Genomic DNA, 13,369 nt, shown 5'->3' with positions numbered 1-13,369 from the left:
TGAGAAGGGGGCCATATTGCAGTTTTACAGAATTGCAAAGCAGCAGTTGACTGAAATAAACTAAACACCTACTCACATTGACCAAATGCTGATAAAAGGTGAAACTGAATTACCTAACCTTATTTTATTAATGATGTCAATAATAACAGAAAAAAATATATAGTAAACAAAAACAAATCCAAAAATGTTTAAATTGCTAAACTGTACACACGTCATGCTGATGAAATACATTGCATATTTCTTTTGGTCTTATAATATACTTTCAAATAATCTGTTTTAGGTATGAAGAGTGCAGACTGCAATGTGAATTGCAGTCAACAGCCAACACTTGTGAGATCACAGTTACATCACCCTAGAAGGAATCTCCAGCAGAGGTCTCAACCTGGAAAGGACATTGACAAGTTTTATGTCACTCGTGTACCACAGCTTCTGTCAGATCATCACTGCCACCAAACCCCTGAATGTAACAATGGAACACCTGTGACACATGACCTGACAGAGCATCTACCACCACATACTCAGAGAGTGAAGGTATATGATGAGCTTTCTCTTACTCCAAGACTTCACTCAGGACATGGCTGCAGCAGGAGCTCTGAATGTGACACTGGAACACCTGTAGCACATCATCTGACAGAGCATCTACAGCAACGTGCTCAGCACGTGAAGGTGTATGATGAGCTTTCTCTTACTCCTATTCCAAGACTTCACTCAGGACATGGCTGCAGCAGAAGTTCTGAATGTGACACTGGAACACCTGCAGCACATCATCTGACAGAGCATCTACAGCCATGTGTTCAGCAGGTGAAGGTGTATGATGAGCTTTCTCTTACTCCTACTCCAAGACTTCACTCAGGACATGGCTGCAGCAGGAGCTCTGAATGTGACACTGGAACACCTGCAGCACATCATCCGACAGGGCATCTACAGCCATGTACTCAGCAGGTGAAGGTGTATGATGAGCTTTCTCTTACTCCTACTCCAAGACTTCATTCAGGACATGGCTGCAGCAGGAGCTCTGAACATAACACAACTGAGACATTTCACTCAAAAAAAGAAACACACAAATGTGCTGAATGCAATAAATCTTTCACACATGCCAGTAGCCTGAAAAATCATAATGTCATTCACACAGGATTGAAACCATATAAATGTACTGAATGCAGTAAGTGTTTCACACGGCTAAGCAGTCTTCGAAGTCATTACGTCATTCACACAGGAGTGATGCAATATGAATGCACTGAGTGCAATAAGAGTTTCTCACAGCTAAGGTATCTTAAAAGGCATTATGCCATTCACACAGGATTGAAACCATATAAATGTACAGAGTGCAATAAGGGTTTCACACAGCTAAGGTATCTTAAAAGGCATTATGCCATTCACACGGGATTGAAACCATATAAATGTGCAGACTGCAATAAGAGTTTCACACAGCAAAGCAATTTTCGACGGCATTGTGCCATTCACACAGGATTGAAACCATATAAATGCACTGAGTGCAATAAGTGTTTCACACGGCTAAGGAGTCTTCGAAAACATTATGCCATTCACACAGGATTGAAACCATATAAATGTACTGAGTGAAATAAGGGTTTCATACAGCTAAGGTATCTTCAACAGCATTATGCCATTCACACAGGATAGAAACCATATAAATGCACTGAGTGCAATAAGGGTTTTATACAGCTAACGTATCTTCAATGGCATTATGCCATTCACACAGGATTGAAATCATATAAATGTACCGAATGCAATAAGAGTTTCACACAGCTAGGCAGTCTTCAGCATTATGCCATTGACACAGGAAAGTCCAAATGGAGAGACGAAAAGTCAGCAATCAAAGGAGAGTAGTAGTGCTGAAATTGAATTCATCCTCCAGTCTTGGTGAGTACCTTCATGAAGTGAACCCTGGTTTCACAAAATCTCACCAAGGCAATACTTATATAGAGACTGTATTTATATAGCATATATCATGGACACAAGTAGGTCAAAAGCTAAAAAAGACAGCTGGGAGCACAAGACCCAGGATAAAAAAGTGCCCAATCCTGTTAGGTGCACTGGTGCCAGGACTGGAAAAGATGACTGTGTAGAATCCTCAAAACACTGAAACAGTACTGCAATGAGGCTAGGCCAGGCCCAGGAGGAGGATGAACACCCTGTTGTAGAAGGAAGTAGTAGTCCACAAAAATCAGAAAAACTGATAGGCCAAAGAAGAGCCATAAAGATGATAAAGTAGACTATTGAGGATAAGAAAAAAATAATATGCATTGTTACTACTATGCAAAAAGCCCAGAATTTCCAGACACAAGATATACAAAATGATTAAGAGAGAAATTAGAGGAAAGCAAAATATGTCATCAAGAAAAATTGTCAGAAGCTTCAAATGAAAGCGTGTGTTCATTAATACAAAAGATTTGTGAAAAACAGTATATAGATCAAGAAACCTTGATCTGTTTGGAATAAGAAGCATCTGAGGAAGTGCAAAAACATAAACAACAAAACCAAGAGATATTTGAAAAATATAAAAAAGAAATATGGACATGGGAAAGAAACAGATATTTGATATGGTGTAACATTTATGCAAAGGAAAAAGCCAAATTGATCAATGCAAAGAAAGAAGCCCCAAAGGTATTTGAAGAGAAATACAGGCAAAAAGGCATCCAGATATGGAAAATTTCACAATAAAAAAATAAAATCACAAAGATGGAACATAGAAAAGAAAATCAGTAAAGTAGAAGTTAAAAAAAATAGAAACTGATCTTGAGTGCCTGCAAAGTGAAGGATTTGGTGTAGAAGGTCAGGTTACATCACAGCAAGATGGAGTACCCAAAGCAGGGAGAAACAGGAAGATCAGGAAACATCTGAAGAAGAAATATGGACATGGGAAAGAAAGATTTAATATGGTGTAATATTTATGCAACCAGTTCAAAAAGAGCAGCATCAAAAATATTTGAAGAGAAATCCAGGCAAAGGAATCTAGTCATGGAAAACTTTACAAAGATGAAAAGCAGAAAATGAGATTAGTAATGAAGAAGTTGAAGAATTAGAATCATGGAGTACTTGCAAAGTGAGGGATTCAGTGTAGAAAATCTAATTCAGAAATCACCACAACAGGATAGAGTAAAGGATATCCAAATTAAGGGGAAATCAGTGGAACAGGAAGCAATTTGGTCAGGCACCATATGAAGATAATTTGGAGCCTTCAGCAGGAAACCAGTGTAAATGTTTACTTGATGGTAGACAGCAAGGGAAGGAACAGGGCACTACTGTGGAAACTCTGATGCAGTCAATGTTTTAGAGTGATAGGCCAGTGAGTTCCCATATGACAGAGCAATGGATGGCACAGGATGAAGTTGAAGAGAATGTGCCACGGGACGATGCTACAGAATCTTCTATAGAATGCAACACACAGTAGTGGATATAACCAGAGCAATTTACTCCTCCTTGCTGTGAAGGAGTAAATTGCTCTGGTTATATCCACTACTGTGTGTTGTGTTTTTTAGGATTGCAAGTCGTTTGACTTTTGTTTCGATTTGAATTCTTTCTTCTATAGAATGCCCACAGGAAACAGAAAACAAGGGTGTGTCCTCAGTTTGGAGAAAATGAGTTGAGAAGAGTTGCTTGATTTAATAGACATAGATATATCAAGATCAATGAAAGAAATAGATTGCAGAAGGTTAATAAAACCAATGAACACCGTAATTAGGACTGTCCATAGAGATCCATGCAATATAACAGAAGTAAACAGTATATATTACTGTGCAGCTAAATTAATAACTAATAAAGTTCTACCACAAGAACGCAGGGTAGTGAGGGAAAGGACAGGGAGAAGTCAAATACCATCATGGAAATATCGAATAGATAAAACTATAAAGCAGTTAAGACAAGAAGTGTCACTGTTATAAAACTATAGAAGGGGGAATAGATCAGCAAGAATGCTAAGAAAGCTAAATGTGATAAAAGCAATGGGCAGTATTGGAAGAGACCAGGGTCTATCATGCACTATCACAAATAAACTAAAAATTTCAGCATAGGTGGAGAAACTTAGAAGATATGAAGATAAATATAAAGGAAAAGTACAAAATAAGCAATTTATTGATGACCCAGAAAGGTTTTATAGAGAATTGGGAAACAAGGTAAAAGGAAATGAAAGACTGCCAAAAAAGAAGAAATTGATACATTTTAGAGAAGTATTTATGAAGATCCTGTGGAACATAACAAAGATGATAAATGGATAGAAGAGGTGAAAGAAAGAATAAGAATTTTAAAGGTACAGGATATGAGATGGGGGTTAGTAACAGCCAGAGAGATTGAAGCAAAGTTAAGAAAATCCTCTAAATGGAAAATCCCAGGCCCAGATGCACTACATAACTTCTGGTTAGAAGCATTAACATCTTTGCACCAAGATTTAGCTATGGGTAAGAACTATTTATATGTACACTCTGAACAGACACCAACCTGGCTAGCAACAGGAAAAATGATGCTCCTACTTGAGTGAACCTGCAAGCTACCCTAAAAATTATAGACCAGTAACTTGCCATCCAACTACGTATAAAAACTGTACATGGTTATTTAGAAAAAAACTCAATTATGGCAGTAGAACAGAAGGGCAATAAAAGAAAATCATATGGAACAGAGGATCATTTGTTGTTTAATAAAGTCATAGTGGAGAACTGTAAAAAGGGGAAGAATCTAAGTATGGCATGGCTCTACTACAAAAAAGCATTTGATAGTATCCCACATTCATGGATAAGAGTGCTTAAAAATATATGATACACCCTACACTGATTGACTACATTACAGTGACAGTGAAACAGTGGCAGACCACTTTGCAGTTAACCCCTGATAAAGAACAACGTTTTATCCCAGGGGTAAAGATTCAAAGGGGGGTATTCCAGGGTGACTCTGTCACCATTGCCATTCTGTCTTAACCTTAACCCATTAAGTTGTTTACTTAACTGCTTAGACCATGGCTATAATTTGGGTTCCTATTACGTTATCGAACTTCAACAAGGTCGAACCCTATATGGTCGAAACCATATAGTCAAACTTGTTGAAGTTCATAGGTTAGTTCATAGGTTAGTACTAGGCTAACTGCCCTTGCGAGCCACTGGAAGCCTAGCCAATTATCCCTTGTGAGACTCAAACCCTGCACCTTGGGTTTTTAAGGCAACCACCTTAACCATTAGGCCACCCTCCCAACATAGAAAAAAAAATAAAAGATGTAACAGTAAACTAACTGTTGCAAGCAGGGGAGCTAGCCCCCCTGCATCCCCCACCCCCCGCTCTTTAAATATACCAACTCTGAGATCGCACTATAGTGCAGAAAGAGAATATTTCTCTTTATTGCACTATAGTGTGATTTTGGAGTTGGTATATTTAAAGAGCGGGTGGTGTGGTGGCCATGGCCACCCTCATGGGGGGTGCAGGGGGGCTTGTTGCATCTTTTATTTTTTTTCCCCCTTGTTTGAAGTTTTGAAACTTCGACCAGAGAAGTTCGATATTGTTATGTTTGAAGTTTCAAAACTTTGATCGCATAATAGGAACACCTATAATTTGGCTCCTAGAAAACAACAGTGTGTAAAGACTTCTCATCTGCTCTTTGTCGATTATTTAAAACTGTATAGCTCATCAGATGAGGAACAGAAACCATAAATGCAGGTTGTCAAAACTCTTGATACAAGAATGTCATTTGGTCTTGATAAATGTGCAAAAGCAACTTTTGAAGCAGGAAAACTGCAACACCAAGAAAACATCAGTTTGGGATCAAAATGTGACATAAAAGAACTTGAGCAAGATGGAGTGTAAAAATATTTGGGAATTGATGAAGGATCGGCAATAAAACATGAACAAATGCGAATAAAACTTAGTAAGGAATACTTTATAAGACTTAAATTAATCCTGAAAACAGCATTGACATTAGCAACAAAATCTAAGCTGTAATCCAATTTGTTCTTCCTGTCCTAACTTAGAGCTTTGGAGTGACTGACTAACCCCAGAACGTGTTGGTTAGATTAGATAGGAAAACAAGAAGGATGCTTCATGCTCACCAAATCATTTATAAAAATCAGTGTTTACCAAGATTATATAGTCCCCGTTCTGAAGGAGGGATGGACCTCCTTGAAATTGATTACATGTATAGATCTGCAATCATGGGACTCTATACATATTTGCTGACCTCACAAGACCCAGACGTAGTGAAGGTTTTGAAACTTGAGAGTAAATCTAAGATGACTTCTCTGCTTAGTCTTGCAGAAGCATATGGGTGTCAAGCAGTAATGGATATCAAACCAGAAGTAGATAAAAATCAGGCAGCAACTGAATGTGCCAAAAAACAAAAGAAAAAATATAAGGTGAAGGACCAGATGAGAAGGCAAGAACTGTTTAAAATGCATAAATATAGTTACAAGTATAGAAAACTTCTGGAAGAACCTCATGTTGATCAGGAGCAAATGCAGGCATGGTTAAGGAGAGGCAAATTCAAACCAAGAGATGAAAGGTTAATGTTGGTGGCCCAAGATAGTGGGCTACATACACATTGGTTTACACAGTCTATTGAACACGTGGGAGAAACAGACAAGTGTAAGTTTTGTAAAACAGAATTGGAAACAGTTACACACCTCATTGCTGGTTGTGATATACTAATGGCAGAAGGACTGTATACTGAAAGACATAATGTGGCAAGATTGTTACACTGGGGATTATGCAAACATTATGGTACTGAAGTGGCTGAAAAACACTGGAAACATGAGCCACAAAGCATCATAGAAAATGATTACGTTTATATCACATGGGATCACCCATTACCAACAATTCAAAAGATAGATGCTAGAAAACCAGATATAGTGGTCCAAGAAAAGAAAAAAGTAGCATTGATCATTGAAATTGCTATATCCAGTGACTGCAGTTTCCTGCGTACAGAGCGACACAAATTCATAAAATACCAGGATCTGCAGGCAGAAACAGCAGCAATGTGGAAGAAAAGATACCCAGATAGTTCCAATAGTAGTAGGAGCAATGGGTCTTTTAAAAAATAATCTACAGTTGTATTTAGATACGTTACCAATCCATGTAACTCCATACGAATTGCAGGAGTCATTACTGGGCACATTGCAGGTGCTGGGTAGAGCACTTTTGACTGACATCAAAGAGTGAAACAATACTAATTTCATGAACTTTACTCATAGTTTGACTTAAGAATGGCATCCAATCCTGTCATAGCATTAGAAACCCAAAAGATATGGAGAAATAGAAAATATTGAAATTTTGAAGCGAAATATAGGCAAAGGCATCCAGACATTGAAAATTGTACAATACAAAAAAAACAAGAAAACCAAGATGAAAAGTACAAAGGAGGATTAGTAATGGAGAAGTGAAAGAAACAGAATCTGAGGTTATGGAAAAGTGAAGGATATTGTGTAGAAAATCTAACTCGGAAAGCATGACAGCAGGATAGAGCAAATCAGTGGAGTGGGAAACATCTGATCAGTTGCCAGATGAAGATACATTGGAGCCTTCCACAGGAAAGCAATATAAACATCCAGTTCAAGCTGCACAGCAATTGGAGGAACAGGAACTGTGGCAACTCTGGCACATCCAATGTTAGGGGTGATATGTATTTTTTAATAAACCTTTCTGGATGACACCCAATACAGAGCTAATGTTGGGAGCTTTTGCTTTCAAAAGGCATACTGTATTTAGCCTGTCTAGTTCATTATATATAATCAAGTAATCTATGAGATGCTTAAAGGAAAATTATGCTGAGTTTTGGCATCATTCTTAGAGATGTCTTTTGGGTTCAAGATTTCTGATGCAAAAAGTTACGATGATTGTTTTAGTTACATAACAGTTGTGGTTGTGAAATTGAAACTCCGTTGATGTCTGAAATGCCACTGATTTTCCAAAGGAGGACACTTTTTAAAGAATATGCAGTTATGTTGCATGTTAGATGACAATGACCTGGATTCCTCGTTGGAACATTTGAAAGCATTATACATTTGTTTTGCATTTTGATTTGGATGTTTATTTGTTGGTGTGTTGTATATGTTTTGCTTGTTTTTGACCATAAGTGCTTGGTGGTAGTAGCAGTATGATGCCATTTCAGTGAATTTGTTCTTTTATTTGTGTTTCAGTTATTTTGATGGTCATTTTATATCTGATGTATAAACATAGCTCATACACACACACACACACACACATATATATATATATATATATATATATATATATATATATATATATATATATATATATGCTGTCATTACAGCTTGGTATGTTCCTGCCCCCCTGCTGTTCTTGGATAGTACTGTCCTCCAGCCTTTCTCTGTCTGCATGTGATTCCTGTTTTTGTGTTATAGTATCTTCAGCCTAAGCTAGTTGAGGCTGCAGAAATTACCAGTTTTTGCCTCCTGAACCTGTTGTTTCCTGTGAATTTCTAGACTGGATTAAAAAATAATCATTGGAATGTTCAGCAGCATTTTTGTGATTAAGCTATTTGTTGTGTTTGTCTATCCGCAAAGAGATACGCCAACATCATCTGCACAGACTGTGTCTCAGGATGGATAACTTTTGCATAACTTGAATTTGGTGCCAGAATGTCCAGTATTCACATTACGCACAAATGCACATACACATCCATAAATACATATGCAATGTAGTAAATAGTTTTACCCTTTGTTGACCAAGTTAGCCCACTAGGCAATTGCCCCCATTCCAGGGGAGACTCAAAGTGGTATTCATAATGATTAGGTTAGATTTGGCTAGGATACATAGAAATTCCCCTAACACCGTAAAATTTCTTTCATCTACCTGACCTATAAACAGCTCAGGAAGATGGGACCTCAGTTTAATGTCTCATCCAAAGAACAGCACACTTAGGAGGCAGCATACCCCAATGTTTTGCTGCAGTGTTAGTAAAGAAAAATCAATCCAGTCATCTGGTGTGGAAGTAGAACCCACATCCTTCTGATGTCTTGACAGTCACTGTTGCAGTATTCTTAACAGATGATTTGTAGCTTGTTAACATCAAGCCAGGGTAAAAAGCTTTACCTTACTAAGACATACATCCAGATAATGACCTCAGTTCATCAGCATAAGTATGTAAAAGTGGATATACGTGTGAGATTTATTTTTTTGATATTTGTTAACTAAATAACTAGATCTTCTGAATGTCTCTCCACCAGCTTCACATGTCTGCTTAGATAAGCATCCCACTGGGGATTCTTCCTTTCTAAGCTTTTCACTGTTTTGCTTGCTGTTATTAGATGTCAGTTAGGAGGGGTAAGTGCGAGTGAAGGAGGCAAATTCCATATAAAAATTTGCACAACGGGTGTCTCTACTGTCTAGGCCCTGAACATGACTATAAAACATGCTCCAGCTGTCAGTCATTGTTCCTAAAATCCTACGATGCAGGCTTTCCACACTTAATACCCCCACCCGAGACCCAATGCCTGAAATGCTTTTCCAAATCCACCATGTCTGAAGACCTAGATTTCAGACTCCTGTCCAAGGAAAAGCTTAAAAGACCTAAAGAGGAGTCTTCTTCCATCATTTCCATGGGACATACCCACTGAGGTGGATGAATCCACATATCCCAATTGCCTTCTCACGAGCCCTCTACTACAAACCTTCCAGAGGGCAGTACAGCTCCTAAGGCCTTGCAGATGACTGAATCCACCAACAAACCAAAACTCACTATTTCAGAGGGTCCTTGATGAGTCCCTCAAATTGTTGTGTGTGAAGAGATTCCCAGTACTGTGATAGAAATGTGCCAAGGCTTAGAACCCCGTAAGCTGCTACTGATGAATATCTCCACTAAGAAGAAAAAACAAAAACTTAAGAACATGATGTCTCTTCTGTGTTCATGGAGAATGAATGGATCAGTTTTTCTTGGAGATTATTCATGACAATCATGTCTCTGAAGTCTCCTTCCCTTGTGGCCCAGCATTTTCAGATCACACCACGGAAGCATGTTTACATTCTTATTCCTCTAAGGAGGAACCAGATTGGGATTCTGAACATTTTTGGACTGCTCTTCCCAGTTACATTCCCCAGAACAGATATCCTCAGATGAGGGAGATTCACTTTCTCCAGATTCTGCTTTGGAAGAGGCTTCCTATGAAGAAACCTTACTAAACACAATGAAGCATATGGAATGGCAATCCAAACAGGAGTCTGAGGTGCAAAAGATATACTACAACTTATTATAGATGGACACCACTGCCTCTCCTCCACTTCCTCCAGTGTTAGATGCCTACCTAGACACCCTTCAAGCCAACTCTTCTACATTTGATTCTCATCCTACTGCCTGACAGGCTCACAAGGTTCCTGATGAACTAAAGTACCTCTTAAAAAAAAAAAAAAACTGTGGCAGACCCGGTTGCAGTATACCTGGCTTTGAACAAATCTTCCAATTAGCTTCATGGCAGTAAGGTCTTGCTCAGTGACAAGGACAGTCAAGCAATGGACCAGTGAGGGAAAAAATTTATACTTTAGCCTTCAGGGCTATTAACTACCCTACTGAAGTAAACAAATATTTACTCTTTGTATTACAGTCTTTAAGCAGCACCACCAGAGAGCCCCAGACACCAGAATCTAAGCAGCATAGGTAGTCTGTAGTGGCCCAGGTTCCCTATTATTTGATCAAAGACACATTCTTTCGAATGCGTCTTGATCGAACTTGAAAGCGCAAAATGGCAAAATACCGAAATGGCATATAAGCAAATTCTTTCCCTGGGAAAGTAGTTACTTGGCAGCCTTTGGAATTGGTATATTTAAGTAAGGGGGTGTGGGACAAAGCCCCCCACTTTATGTAATGTTTTAAAGTTTTTTTTTTTTCTTTTTTGGAACGGTGATTTTTTTTTCCCCTGGCAAAAAAAATCGCTGTTCTAAGTGTTCGGAATTGTAAGCTTTCGCTTACATGGGGTCAATAAATCACGTTTATATCACGTTATTGAAAGATGAAAATAGCAAAAGCTATTTCATCTAACCTAAAATATCTAAACCACACAATATCAAACGTTCAGAATAGCAAATTTTTTCTTTGGGAAAAAATTCACTATTCCAAAACATATACACATAACACAAGCACACCAAACAAACAGGAATCCACACACATACACCTAAAATCTTACACCTAACCTTACACTATACTATACACACACACACACACCACTTACTATCCACTTACCTTAACCCAAACCCTAACCCTAAAGTCCGTCACTATCGCACACTCACCTCACCCGCTCCCTAATCCTAACTCACCTAACCCGCCCTAACCCTCATGTCCACACAATCGCACACATACCTAACCCGTGCCCTAACCCTAACTCACCGAACCCAGCCTAACACTCACATCCACACAATCGCACACTTACCTGAACCCGACCCGTAACTTTCCACCACAGCGCTGAAAAAATCTGAAGCAACAGAAACGGACAACCAAATTCTTTCCCTAGGAAAAAATTTGTTTTTCTGTTGCTTCGATATTTTCAGCTTTTGCTGAATAGGGTTCGATATTAGAACATTCAAAGTTTTAAAACTTTTTTAAGCGTTCACTGATTTACTATAGACTCGTGGCCCAGGCATCACAGAAAACTGGCCACAGTATAAAATGCAGTTATGATGCTGTGGATAACTCTTACTGGGTGGTTATTACTAGCTTAGTGATCAGGCGGTATGTCTGGCTGAGAGATCAACCTCTTTCAGAAGATATCAAGAAGGAGGTTCTAAATTCTCCCTTAAATAACAACCTCCTTTTTGGTTCACAAGCGGAAAGCCTTTTCAAGACTTTCCAGGATCAGAGAAAGACAATGAAAGAATAGCATCAAATTTTGCTTTCTACAGTTCCCAGGACCATAAAAATTATCCAGCAAAATCTATCTCCTTGTTCAGGAGAGATTCTAGAACACCTCACAGGCAAAGGCAAATTCATAAGAAAAGATTCCCATAAAAAAATAAAATAAAAAAAAAATACTCCTCCTTGGTGGCCTCAGTTTAGCAATTGGCCACTATGACTATATTCCACCCATCCCCCTATCCAATCACAACCCCTCCAGTCCCTCTGAAAAAGATTTTCCATTCTGGGAAGCAATAATCTCAGACAAATTAATCATAAACATTATCAAGGAGGGGTTATGTTATGTCTTGTGAAAGCAGTCCATCTACAGGGGGTATACCTCCACCTTCCGCCAACCCAGATACACCTGCTAGACCATATTGTGTAAGACTTACTGGAACAGGGAACCATGGAAGAGGTCCCCTCAACCATTTTAGGAAAGGGATTTTACTCTAGTATCTTTCTTGTCCCAGCAAAAGAGAGTCATTGTGCACCTAACTGGATCTCTCCTGGCTAAACCCATTATGAGAGTTCCATATTTCAAAATTATGTCTTTACAAACTGTTCTACCCTTCCTACTTCCTCAAGCTTTTCTGGTATCCTTAGATCTAAAGGATGCTTACCTGCATATTCCCATCCATCCTTTCTTTAATGGGTCATCACATTTTCAGTTTACTGCTTTGCCATTTGCACTTTCTACAGCTTCAAGAGTTTTCACAAAGTGTCTGGACCCAGCAATGGCTTTTTTTCACACTCAAGGCATACAAATCTTCCCTAACCTAGACAACCTTCTACTACAGGCCTTATCCGGGGACACTGTCCTCCAGCATCTTCATTACACTGTGTGACTTCTGACCCTCCTGGAGTTTACCAGCTAACATTTCTGGGATGCAACCTGAACACATTGGCCATGCATGCCTCTATTCCACAGGGGAAGGTCAGTTACCTAACCACCGAGTTCTTATCACTTTCTAGAGATGAGCATTGTTTGGCCAGACAAGCTGTCAGTGCCTGGGGACTCATGGCTTCCATTGCCTGATCACTAAGCTAGTAATAACCACCCAGTAAGAGTTATCCACAGCATCATAACTGCATTTTATACTGTGGCCAGCTTTCTGTGATGCCTGGGCCACGAGTCTATATTAAATCAGTGAACGCTTAAAAAAGCGAACACTGATTTATCGGGTCTATATTAGAACATTGAAGTTTTAAAACTTTGAATGTTCTAATATCGAACCCTATTCAGCAAAAGCTGAAAATATTGAAGCAACAGAAAAACAAATTTTTTCCTAGGGAAAGAATTTGGTTGTCCGTTTCTGTTGCTTCAGATTTTTTCAGTGCTGTGGTGGAAAGTTACCCCTTGCCAGACTACAAATTAGGAAAATAAGCAGCATCTGAAATCAATCTGGTCCCAGCACTCTCACTCTCTAGATACCGGCATTCCTCTTTTTCCTTGCGTCAAGAAGAAACTCCTTTGGTGTAGCAGCCAGATTCCTCTCAACCCAGGTCTTTCATTCACTCCAGTCCCAAACAACT

General features: G+C 38.9%; 1 protein-coding gene across 1 annotated transcript; it reads left to right on the top strand.

The window, feature by feature from the left end:
* The first annotated feature begins 282 nt into the window (after positions 1–282).
* LOC122814397 (zinc finger protein 420-like) lies at positions 283–1,581 on the top strand. The gene has a single exon (XM_044086979.1). It carries the CDS (start codon positions 283–285, stop codon positions 1,579–1,581), a length of 1,299 nt encoding a protein of 432 aa, XP_043942914.1.
* Positions 1,582–13,369: the final 11,788 nt, after the last annotated feature.

This window comes from Protopterus annectens, chromosome 10.part0 (genome assembly GCF_019279795.1).
Source record: "Protopterus annectens isolate FY-2018-M chromosome 10.part0, PAN1.0, whole genome shotgun sequence".
NCBI classification, from domain to species: Eukaryota; Metazoa; Chordata; order Ceratodontiformes; family Protopteridae; genus Protopterus; species Protopterus annectens.
The sequence above is the reverse complement of the archived record's forward strand: the minus strand, read 5'-3'. Positions and strand labels throughout refer to the sequence as shown.